Genomic DNA, 12162 nt, shown 5'->3' on the forward strand with positions numbered 1-12162 from the left:
GGGAACTAACACCCAGCTATCAGAGAGGCATGACTCTCAAGGGTAACAGCCCTGGGTACCCCAAGAACCATCACAGTAAGCAATCCTGATCATTGACTCCACAGTGAGGAACATGGGTAAATATCTCTGTGGCCCAAATAAAGAGAACAGGAGTCTGCCATCCAGGGCTAGCCATATCACAGTAAGGGTGAGAACTCCCAAAGAATGCTGAGAATGTCCCGCCATTTGGGAACAAATACTACTGAGTAAAGGAAAACTGGCTCAAGTCAAACCATTACAAGGACCTGGGAAAAGAACGGTCAATGAGGCCCATGCATGTAATTTACTCAGCCTCCTAGTGTTAAGCAAGAAAGAAGACCAATACCGGAGGTCAGCCATGGATGCATCAATAATACTGATGACTCATTTGCAAACCCTGGTGGGGTGGAAGGAACCTCACTGGAAGAGGAGCTGATCACTTTCTCGAAGGGCTCGTGCAAAGCTCAGCAAAGCTCTGTTTAGTCACCATTCCTACTAGAACCTTCTACTGGATGTTAGACAGGAAATAACTTTTTAATGATAACCACTGTTAGCTGGAGTGTGTTTGCACATGCAAAGTTTTTTTCAGAATTAATTTTAAAAGCTTTTCACTTCATTTTTAAAGACCTCAATTCACTACCTGTAAGTGCAGACTTTACATTTACTGATATCTGGAAGACAGAATTATCAGAAAAAGAATCAATCTAGGTGTTTCTAAGATGTATTATGGTATCCAGGAGTCACCCATCTGCCTAAACCCCAGGTCAGGTTCTGAGTTCTCCACTCCTCTACCAAAAGCTGACACCACTCTCCAAAGCAGAGTAGTTTCTTGAACATCCAGTTCGGCATTAGGGGTGTGATCCACCAAGAGCATCCATACAAAGCACCACATAAATCCCATATAAGCCCTTAATGCAAGGCTGTCAAGTTGTCCTCTGCACTGGGGTCCATTTCTCCCTAGAGGTCAAATACCAACTGCACTTAGAGGAGGGGAACACAGAAAAGCATATGCAGCTCTTGGCAGGCAGCTGGAAAAGAAATTCTTCCTTCAAACAGATTTGGTTGTGTGTCATATTTAAGCCTGCACATACCCCAATATCCAACTGAGATCTTAAAAATCTTCCTAAATTTAATTTTCAAAAGCTTTTCCAGTTGCCCTTCAATAGAACAGGACTATACAAACCAATGTATTCCTGAGTCAAAGAGATAAAATCACCAAACTCCCTCACAGCTCTGGTTGCAAGCCCACACCTTGCCTTGGATTGAGGGCTCCATGCGGTCTGCTGGCTTCCTTCTGACGCCATTCATTTGATGGTTTTCTGAATCACAGCTGGGCACCGAAATACACTGTGCCAATTATTCTTGGACATGTATAAAAGGTCATATTTAGATGCCACTTAACTTCAGTCCATGGAAAAAGTGAATTATACAGAGATCTACACTAAATGAGATCTGAGCAACAGACAACTTGTGCCACATCTCTCATTTTATGTACATTTTTGGTTTCATCTCACTCCACCTGCCCCCAAGAAGAAACAAAACACATTAATATCTTATCATAATAGTTATATGTATCCTGCTCAAACCCAGTCTCCAGTGATTACAGCCTACCTACCTTAGTTCCCCCTGCAGTTTCATAGAATATCAGGGTTGAAAGGGACCTCAGGAGGTCATCTAGTCCAACCCCCTGCTCAAAGCAGGACCAATCCCCAGACAGATTTTTGCCCCAGATCCCTAAATGGCCCCCTCAAGGATTGAACTCACAACCCTGGGTTTAGCGGGCCAATGCTCAAATCACTGAGCTATCCCTCCCCCCTAGTTTTCAACAGCATACTACATATGAGGGGCATAGCCATGAGTGGGCCTGGGTGAGCCACAGCCCACCCAATTAGCACGCAGGCCCACCCAAATTTGAGCCTGAGGGGACGTCAAAGTGTACTTGAGCTTACTCAATGAGAGCTAGCACACGAAAACAGAATGTAGCGGTGGGGGTGGGAGCCTCGCCACAGAGTACATCCCATCAGAGATGCCAGGTACATATTCAAGGCGGATACTCCCTCCTGCTGCGCATGCTGCCGCAGCTACACGTTCATTTTTAGGCATTAGATAAAGCAGAGCTAACATGGGTACATCTGCATAAGCTGGGAATCACATCCTCAGTTAAAATGTAAATGTATGCCTACACTGGAGCTAGGAGCAGGGTACTCAGCTACTCTTAGCTACCATGTTATTTTCAGCCTGCAGAATTAGTGTGTGTCTATTCCAGCTGAAAAACCGAAGCATGCTCCCAAATGCAGTGTAGACATGCCCCAGGGCTCCCATCCCATCCCAGTGCCAGACTCCCCACCTTGGCAGATGTGCCTGCCTGGGCTTGTGGGCAGCTCCAGAGTGCAGCTGGTGGGAAAGATGCAGAGCAAGGCGAGAAAGAGAGTTGTCCAACTTCAGTGACCTGGACAGATCCTATGACCAGCTCATGGATGAGAAGGTTCAGCATCCACTTAGCAGCAAAGTGCAGGGCACAGCCCAGCTAGGGCTTTGGTATTCCATGCCCCAGGGACAAATCATTGCTCATCCACTGTAACCTGGGGCCCACCCAAATGTCCACTTCTAGCTACACGCCAACTGCATCTGGAGTCCCTTTTGGACCTTAACTATTGTATATGATGGCTGTGTGCTATCAAACAACTTCTCTGCTTCAGTGGTAGATGACATGACCTGTGTGTATAATTTGCATTTCAAGTTAGGGACCCATTGACTTAAATGGTGCTCCATGTATGCGAGGCAGTTGCAGGATCAGGCCTACGTTTGTAAAGTGCCTTGGGGGATGTCAGAATCAGAGGCATTGTGTACCGTTTTCTATGTAACTCCTGGATAAAAGCTACATCAGTGTGGGTGTATGGTTGAGAATACATACCAGCAACTTAAGGATAAAACCCAGTATAGGTATTGTAATTACCCCAAAACAAGCAGAGTCAAGGTTAATTTAAAAGAAATCCAAACATGTTAAGATCTGGAACTGCACAGTTAAGGTACCCAAGCAACCTCAACTCTGCCCCATATTCTTCTTTTTTCCTCATGATGTCATAAACCATAAGCTGATCTCAGGGCAGCTTAGCTTACTCCCATTGGGTGCCTATTTTAAAAGAGAGCATCTTAAAATGAGGACATGTGTAACCTCAGTCTTATTTGCGACTATAGGAGATGGTAACCATTTTCAAAAAAGACAGGTCTTTATGGAATTCTTTTTAGAGAACATTTTTCTTCAAACCATGTTGAAATAAACTTTCAGTTATGAAGAACAATGGCAAAAAAAATACCATTAATCCTTAAAAAAAGTTTTCAAATATAGCCAATACACCAGATTGCAGCAAGTTTCTGCTACACAGGAGTTTGAAGAGTCTGCATTATTCCATTATTAAGATAATTCAGGACCAAAAAAAATCTTGATACTCAGTGCTACGTTTTTAAAGGACCCATTTTTATTTCATTGTAATTGAAACTAATTTAATTGCAAAGCTCTGCTTATCCTATGCAACCATGATTAGCCCTTCTATTACATGCATAAGTGTCACATCTCCTATCAGTATAAAGTTTGGGGCATTTCTTCATGTAACTACTATTTCTGCTATGTAACTTATTGAAGAAGGGTTGTTTTGATCACCTTGTAATTTTCAAATTCTACCTGTCTTAGAGTTGTCAATAGTGGTCATCCCCATAGTAGGAGAGCACTGCACAGGTTGATTACATCTGGAACACAAGGGTCAACACAGTGGGCTTAGTGGAGTCTTCTGCTCGTCTCTCACTGCATTCTAAGTTCTTATTGGGAGATTTTTTTCCTTCCTTCTCTTCCCTATTCTAGTCATGGTGCATTCTGCAGCATACTCTAAAGGCAGTTGCCAGACTTCAGATCAGCCTACTTCTTATAGTAGCTCATTCTTACAAGAGATCCTCCTCATCAAGAACATCAACTCCAGCTCTCACATGTTTTGTCCAGAGTTTTGCAACTGCAATGTCCTAGAGGAAAGCAGTTATCTAGGAGATATGGTCACTAATGTACCTGGGTCCTGACCTACTGATGGCTTGAAGTCAGTGACCAGAGGCTTGAACTGGTAATGGAAGTGAACTGGATGCCAGTGGAGGATGCAGGGGTAATAAATTACTTTTCAAAAAATGAGTTTTCATGCAGGAGACTGATGTCAGACCGACAGCCTTGAATGCTCACTGTCTCTATCTAATCACAGAACAGGTACAGCAGGATTTCACTCACACACTGTCCCACCAGCATGCCTCTGTTGAGCCTGTAGGGTAGCCACAAAGGGTGAGAGCAAACAGTTTATTGTCCATAGCCCAATCTGCCTTTGGCCTCTCTATTAAGAGTACCAGCAAGTACCAATTACTACAACTGTGAAGTGCTTCTGTGACATCCACAACAAGCTGGGCTGACACCACCAACCCATTTCCCAGCGGGCAGATAGTCTCCAAGACAAATGAAGTATTAAATATTCTATAGCAAGCTCTACAGCAAAAATTAGAAGATACTAACTTGAGATTATTAATCTGGCCAGGTATATGGTCTTAACAGACACTACACGCGTAACCCACAGCTGCGGTCATAACCACAGTGTCACAAATTCCATTCTTGATAAGTCACTCTCCATTCTGGTTAAAGAGGTGGAAGTACCAGTTCTTTCAAAGTCCCCAGCTAAGAGCAATATTCAGTTAAAAGGGAAATAAAGTCGCCTGGCATTTGTTTCACTAAGCCCATATGGGCAGCCTGGAAACTAGCCATTTTCTCTGCTATGAGTCAGGCCCTATGTTTTGAGCACAGCTGAAGTCACCTGGCAGATTCACTCTTTAAATTATAGATTAGGAGAGAGGCTATTGTTTTAAACACACTAATTAACGGGTATAATTAGACTAGATAGCCTCTATCAGACATCATGAGAACAATGGGTGCATTCAACTTCCAGGCTATTATAACTATTTGAAACATTGAAACCGACTTTTGTTTTGCCTTGAAAGCAAAATGATAGGGCACGTTAAGAGTCCCAAAAGAGAAGTCAATGCCGCTCTGCAGAGCTAAATTAAGCCCTCCATAAATAATAGTGCACAAGGCTACAAGGCCTGAACTATTCAAATGAGCTTTCTTTCTCTCCTTCTTTCAGACACTGGGGTGTTACGATGTGCATTAATTTTAGAGCCCAGAATGTCTAAGGCCCAGCTATAGTTTACAATATCATAGAAGATCAGGGTTGGAAGGGACCTCAGGAGGTCATCTAGTCCAACCCGCTGCTCAAAGCAGGACCAACCCCAGACAGATTTTTACCCCACTTCCCTAAGTGGCCCCCTCAAGGATTGAGCTCACAACCCTGGGTTTAGCAGGCCAATGCTCAAACCACTGAGCTATCCCTACCCCTATGCTGTGCTAGACTGCAAGAGCTCACTTGATGATTAGCTGCTCAACTGAATTATTTTCTGCCTTTGAGCTATGCCATTTGCACCCCAAGTTTGACCCCCAGTTAGGGTGGAAAGACAGGTGACCCAGAGCTCTTGGTTTAAAAATCAACTGCAACAGCCATTTATTTTTGTGCTGGTAAGATAATTACTTTCAAAGCACCTTCCTTCGGAAAATTTCAAAGTGCTTCACATACACTAAATGATTACGCTTCACAACACCCGGTGAGGTGGGGAAAGTATTAACTCCATTCGGAACAAGGGGAAACCAAAGCACAGAAAGGCAAAGTGACTTCCCTGATGCCACATCTTGAGACAGGATCAGCTCTAGGGCTAAGAGTCAGCTTTTCCAATTCCTATTCCCTGCTACAGCCAGAGGATCCTGCTGCCTCTCTCCCTAAGATATATGTAGAGGGCAAGAATTTTTTCCTTTTCTATTAGAAATCAAAATCACTCCTTAGCTTAAACTATTTTTGGTAGATACCAAGCCCTTATGGTGAACCTCTGAATATTTTAGGGTGGCAGGAGAATATAACTCGGAACTCTAACGTCAATATACTACATGACTTGTCAACACACAAAAATTGCATTGATTTAACTACATCAATTTAGAAACAGAGTTAATTGAATTAGTGCATCTCCCTTATGTGGAAATTCATAAACAGGTTTAAGAGTACCTCATATCAAGTTAACGTCTTAGTGTAGACCTGGCCTTAATTAAGGTAAGGCAACCCAGCTACCTTCCTCAGGGACATGAAAAATCCACATCCCTGAGTGACACAGGTAAGCTAACCTGGTGTGGAAAGTGCTAGGTCAACAGAAGAATTCTAGCTACTGCCTCTTGGGGAGGAGCATTAACTATAGTGATAGGAGAACCCTCCCAACACTGTAGTGGGGGGTGGGCAAACTTTTTGGCCCAAGGGCCACATCTGGGTGGGGAAATTGCATGCAGGGCCATGAATGTAGGGCTGGGGCAGGGGGTTGGGGTGCGGGAGGGAGTGCGGTGGGGGGTGCGGTGTGCAGAAAGGGGCTCAGGACAAGGTGCAGGAGGGGTGCAGATATGCAGGAGGGGGCTCAGGGCATGGGGTCGGGGTGCAGGACATCTGTTTCATCTGGACGGTCACACACACACACAATTTAGACCCTCTTTTGGAACTCATTTGATCTAACAGAAAATAAACTTTTTTAAACAAATGGCACAGATAACTGGGTTGCTCCTGCTATTAGATCTTGGAATTCAAGTATCCAGGACAGTGCCAGTCCTCCTCAGTTGAGGGCTCTTGCAGTTTCTGTCAATCTGCCAGAGTTTGGCACCTTCATGGCACCGCTTACCTATTCATTCAGGCTTTTAGCTAGCCACCTGCCACTGCAGCAAGGGGACTCTACTGCCTTTTATGAAGCTACGCAAGTGGATGACTCATTTATTTGAATGGATCCATTTGTAAATCAAGTGAGAGATGTTCAGGTACCACAGCAGCACGGCTATAAACTCAGCAAGCCCTGAAAACTCTGACTCAAGGAAGGACTTTGTATGCTGAACAAAATAGTAGTTCTGGAGGTTTTCTTTTGCTCTTGGAGACACAGAAGCAGAACACAAAAGCTTACGTAATGTTGTCCCGCACCGAACACAATGGGGGCCCCATAAATTGTTACACGAATACATTATTTAGATTTTCAGCCACAAATATAAACCTTCAAACATCAGGATATTAAAAAGTTAAGCCCCAGAACAAAGTTAGCTCAGGCATGTTGGACACAGCTTGTATTAGTACCCTTTTTTTTTTTTTAAAAAAATGTGCATCTTAATGTATTCAGGGTTCAACACATATCACTAAAAAGAAAGGCTCTGGAGTGTGCCCCAGTTACTGTCATTTCAAGAACCTCCGTTTCCAATCTTATACCATGATCAGTTTTTACATATTAATATTCATATATCAGGTATCATTTCAAGAAGTCTATACACTGTCAAAAGCCATCTGCTCCACTGGCAGCCTCCTCTCTTTATATGAACACAAAAGCTGCACACAAGCACCAGGGCCGGATTAACTTTTTGTGGGCCGGGCGCCAAACATATTTGTGGGCCCCCATTGGGGAAATAGGGCATGTGATGGGGGGATGGTCCGCAGAGCGAGGGGCCGGTTGGGGGCAATGAGACGCAGCACAGCAGGAGTTGTCCCACTCAGCCCAGCACAAGGGCACTATTTACAAACCCCAAACTGTTAGACACACACTGGCCTGCCCAGCCCTGCGGTGCCAGCGTGCCCCTTCCACACTGCCCCCTGCCCAGTGCCCTGCTCTTATGCCAGTGCCCCCTTACCCAGAGACTTCCCTCACAGATCCCTATGCCTAGCACCCCCTGCCTAGAGACCCCTCCCACTGACATCCCACCACAACTACAACCCTGCACACCATACCCCCTGTCCAGCTCCCCCACCCACAGATCCCCTACTGTCCAGCACCCCCTTCACAGTCCCACCATCACAGCTGTATAGTGCCCCATATTCCTGAGGGAATTCTGCATCAAATTCTGTGCATAATATTTTAAAATTCTGATTTTTTTTTTTATAATAAATAAATGTGGAAGCTCCACCATAGCAGTGGGGAGCACAGGCCACTGGCTGCCTGGAGGTGGGAGATCACCCTGCAGCCTCCCCTACCTCCCTGGGACAGGGACTTGACAGTGAGACTGAACCTGACCCTGACACAGCACAAGGGCCAGGCCTGCCACAGAAACACCCTGGGGCCCTGCCCCTTTTGCACCAGGCACACCAGATGTGGGCAGGGAGGCTCAGCCCAGCAGCAGAATCCAAGTGCAGAGGGACTTAGTGTGGGGGTATCCAGATGGGGGTAAGAGGGTTCGGGGGGGGGGCAGTCTGGGTGCAGGCAGCTCAGTGGGGGATCTGGATGCACAGGGAGGTGCCAGGTGCAGGGGCAATGGGAATCTGCAGGGGGGGAGAGTCTGGGTGCAGGGGAGGTGGGGTTGTTGTACTTAAAGTACTGCACAGGATCTTTTCAGGGGAAATAAGGCAAACGCCACATTCATTGGTAATACATGCATCAATCAACACTGTATCATATGCATATGATCTATATTACACTCATGCACTCACATACACACACACACAAACACACTCCGTCTTGTTGTTACCAACTAGCTGCTCCCCTTAGTTTCACTGGCCAGGTGAGTTAGATGGGGAGGGGTGGAGCCGGGCATCTGCCGATCTGGATCAATGCTCCGATGTTGACAAGACCCAGGGTCCTCTGCAAGACACCTCACATTTACCAGATTCAAAATCTGTGTCCGTTGGTCCTTTGTGCTGCTTCCTTCTGAGTGTTGTCCCAATACTGTTCAAAGAGGGTGTTTCCAAAAGAAGGTGCTTGATTCTAACCCCCCCGCCCCTCCACGAGGCTGTCAATATGTCTGCTCTTCTTTAGTGAGCCCACTTGACAAGTTTGATTGTCCTTGGGTCTGGCTTCCATCCCCTCTCCAACTAGCTGTCTGGAGGTGCTTGCCTTCCATGCCTTGCTCATTCACACCTCATTCATTCAACAGGGCAATTGATTAAGGGAATGTGGGGAGGGGGAATCTTATTCTACTCCTAGCAAAAAGACATTTTTCTTCTACTTTAACTATCCTTAGGGGCTATAACATTACACCAAGGCTTAACACAAAGTTTTCTATAAGTTTTTCTACATAGGGATCTGATACAAAGTTCCTATATCAAAGGACTTGATACAACGTTGTATGAAAATAGCTTAACACAGGGTTATATGAAGAGGCATAATACAAAGTCATATGAAAGTTATGTGAAGGTGCTTAATACAGAGATTTATCTACAGGGTTCATTTGGGTGGGGGTGTAGGTGGTTGGGCTCAGTGGGAAGGGTGTCGGGGGGGGCTCATTGGGGTGGTACAGATGCAGGGGAGGTGGGGCTTGTCAGGGTGAGGGTTTGATGGGCCTGCTTAACAGGGGAGCCCCAGCTGCTGCCAAGGGGATCCGCATGCTGGGCCCCCGTTTCCCCTATCCCAGGGATTGGTAACCTTCGGCACGTGGCCCACCAGGGTAAGCCCCTGGTGAGCCGGGCCGGTTTGTTTACTTGCTGCGTCCACAGGTTCGGCCGATTGCGGCTCCCACTGGCAATGGTTTGCCGCTCCAGGCCAATGGGGGCTGCGAGAAGCTGCGACCAGCACATCCCTCGTCCTGCAGCTCCCCATTTGCCTGGAGCCGCGATCGGCCAAACCTGCAGACACGGCAGGTAAACTGGCCCAGCCCACCAAGGGGCTTACCCTGGCGTGCCGCATGCCGAAGGTTGCCAATCCCTGCCCTATCCCCTTCTCGTCCCCATCCCATGCCCCTTCCCCACCACTCCATCTCCTCCCCATCCCACCTCCTTCCTTCCTCACTGCCTCTGTCCCCATCCCCTGCCTGCCCCACCATGGGCAATCACTGTTGTACAAGATGAAGGATGGCTCCCAGCACACAGAAGGGAGCTCAACCAGCACTAGCACCCAGAAGGTGGTGTCCAACTGAAGTCCTGGGAGCTGAGCAGCACCTTCTTTTTTCAGCCTGGCTGTGCAGCTCTGTAGTCAGAGTAGGTATGCTCGTTCCACCCCCTCCCCAAGACCCCAGCCCCGCCTTTTCTCTGCCTCCTCTCCCCAGGTGAGCATGCTGTGGCTGTGCTCCTCCCCCACCCTCCTGCTGGCAAACAGCTGATCGGCGGCAGAGAGGGGGAGGGCGGGAAGGGAGCAAGCTGTGAGAAGAGGCAGGGGAGGGGGAGCTTGGCTGCCCTACTGCAGCAGGAGCCTCACTGCCAGGAGCACCAAGCTTCTGCCCCCCGCAGGAGAGAGTGGGGGGCAGAGAAGAGTGGGCCTGGTCGGGGCCCCCCTGGAGTGTGGGCCTGGCTCCATGGCGCCAGTGGCTCCATGGTAAATCCGCTACTGGCAAGCACTTTCCAAAGGTACTGATATTTGCACTTGTGGAAATTGAGTATCACACTGCCACCTATAGGCAGTCTGAGGAGGACTGTCAACATGGGTTGTTGACAACAAAAAGTGTAAGATTAGATAAAAATGAGAAGTTGTTTCTCACTTACCTGCAGTAAAAACCTTTGTGATTCCTACCAGCAAGGTAAACAACTGCAACTTCAAAGGCAAAAATAAACTCAAATGGCCGACAGTCACACATTAAGCATTACAGATGTAAAGTTACATCTATTTCAATCCTGCTTTCAACTTTAACAGGCTGAGGAATAGAAGAACATCCACTCAACCAGTCCATTTCCCTTCTAAAGAGTTTGCAGTACATCAGGGAGGTGATTTACTTTTTACTGATTGTGCAGAATGGGATGAAAGGCACAGCAAGGTCATTTCTCCTTTAATAACTTACATCGAGTTTCATCAATGTTAAAAGGTCTTTCTTAGCAGCTTCGAAGATGGCATCAACTTGTTTGCCGGCACAGGAGTCTGGCACAGCTAAGTCACCCTCTATGTAATGGAAAACCGCAGAGGGAGTTTCTGTCACGGTCACAGTCTTCTTCAATATAGACTTTAAAAAAGCAGAGATGCCAAATGTTATTTTTCATGCTACAATTAGCATCTACCTGGGAAAAAGAAATTGTATTATCATCTGTCGAAATCTCACAGGCTGCATGTGGCTTTTAAACTCCTGTTGCTGTGAACCAGTTTTGACAGATAAAACATGATCTGGTAGAAGATTCACCTATTAGAGTAATCCCTTTTGATATGCGGGTAACATCCAAGCTAAAATAGCTACAGCATATGCACTATTACTTGTCAAAGCAGTCTCATAAGGACTTTTATCCCATGCCTCAGTACCAGAGTCCTTGTTGGGACTAATGAGCCAAAAGAGCCATTAAATTCTATTGAGTAATTACAAGTTTTAAATACACTTACACAAGACAACTGATCTGCTTCTGCAAACATCTGGCTTTACATGAAGACTGGATGCTGACACAACCCTCATGGAGAGGGCCAGAGCTCCATCCACATATGTATAAGTGCATGGTTGCAGAATATTTTATGTGACCACGCAATCCATAAGCACAATCGAATTTCTTATTCAGGTGCATGAGGAGGAACCACATTAAGGGGCAAGGAGGGAAGTGTATCTCTGACCTCATGCAGAGAATATCTACCTTGCTCACAACAGGACTGGTCGGAGATTCATCTGGTGTGAAATGCACCCTGGCTCTCTCATACGCCATATCCAAGTCTGATTTAGTGCCACTGGAGCTACCTGCAAAGACCAGGAAAGAGGTTTTTTTCAAAGCAGTCCCACCACCATGGCTCGGTTAGCCTTCCCTATAGCACCTTGGTCAGTCTTCTCAAGTACGGCAGACACCATAGGCCACTTTTCTTTTTTTATTCTTAAAGTTAAGAATTGCACAGACAGCAAAGAAAATGCGGCCTGATGTTGCAATGTAGCTGGATCATCTTGCAGCTTCTAGAAATTAATATATCCACAAGGGCTGCTATGGGAAGGCTTCACAGACAGCAAGACAAGGAAAATAGCATTAACTTTTTACTCTCTCTGTCAATTTTGCCTTTACTAGAGCAGCATTTTCTCACCAGGCTATCTGGTGCCTTCTGCACAGACTGTGTGGTTCCATAACGGAACACAAAGTGACCTGCAAAACAACTGCCAGAAATTGACATGTGGAGAGAACTTCA

The 12162-nt window shown here is 46.3% G+C and overlaps 1 protein-coding gene across 4 annotated transcripts in view; it reads right to left on the reverse strand.

Annotated features, from left to right (window-relative positions):
• The window catches only part of PNPLA7 (patatin like phospholipase domain containing 7), a 408012-nt gene that overhangs the window by 268219 nt on the left and 127631 nt on the right, over positions 1–12162 (reverse strand). For all 4 annotated transcript variants that reach the window (XM_054007693.1, XM_054007690.1, XM_054007692.1 and 1 more), the window contains exons 14-15: positions 11628–11728; positions 10859–11017 (exon numbers count right to left, since the gene is read on the reverse strand). In XM_054007693.1, coding sequence (XP_053863668.1) covers positions 10859–11017; positions 11628–11728 — 260 coding nt within the window. The remainder of the gene's footprint in view (positions 1–10858; positions 11018–11627; positions 11729–12162) is intronic.

This window comes from Malaclemys terrapin, chromosome 17 (genome assembly GCF_027887155.1).
Source record: "Malaclemys terrapin pileata isolate rMalTer1 chromosome 17, rMalTer1.hap1, whole genome shotgun sequence".
Classification (NCBI taxonomy): Eukaryota; Metazoa; Chordata; order Testudines; family Emydidae; genus Malaclemys; species Malaclemys terrapin.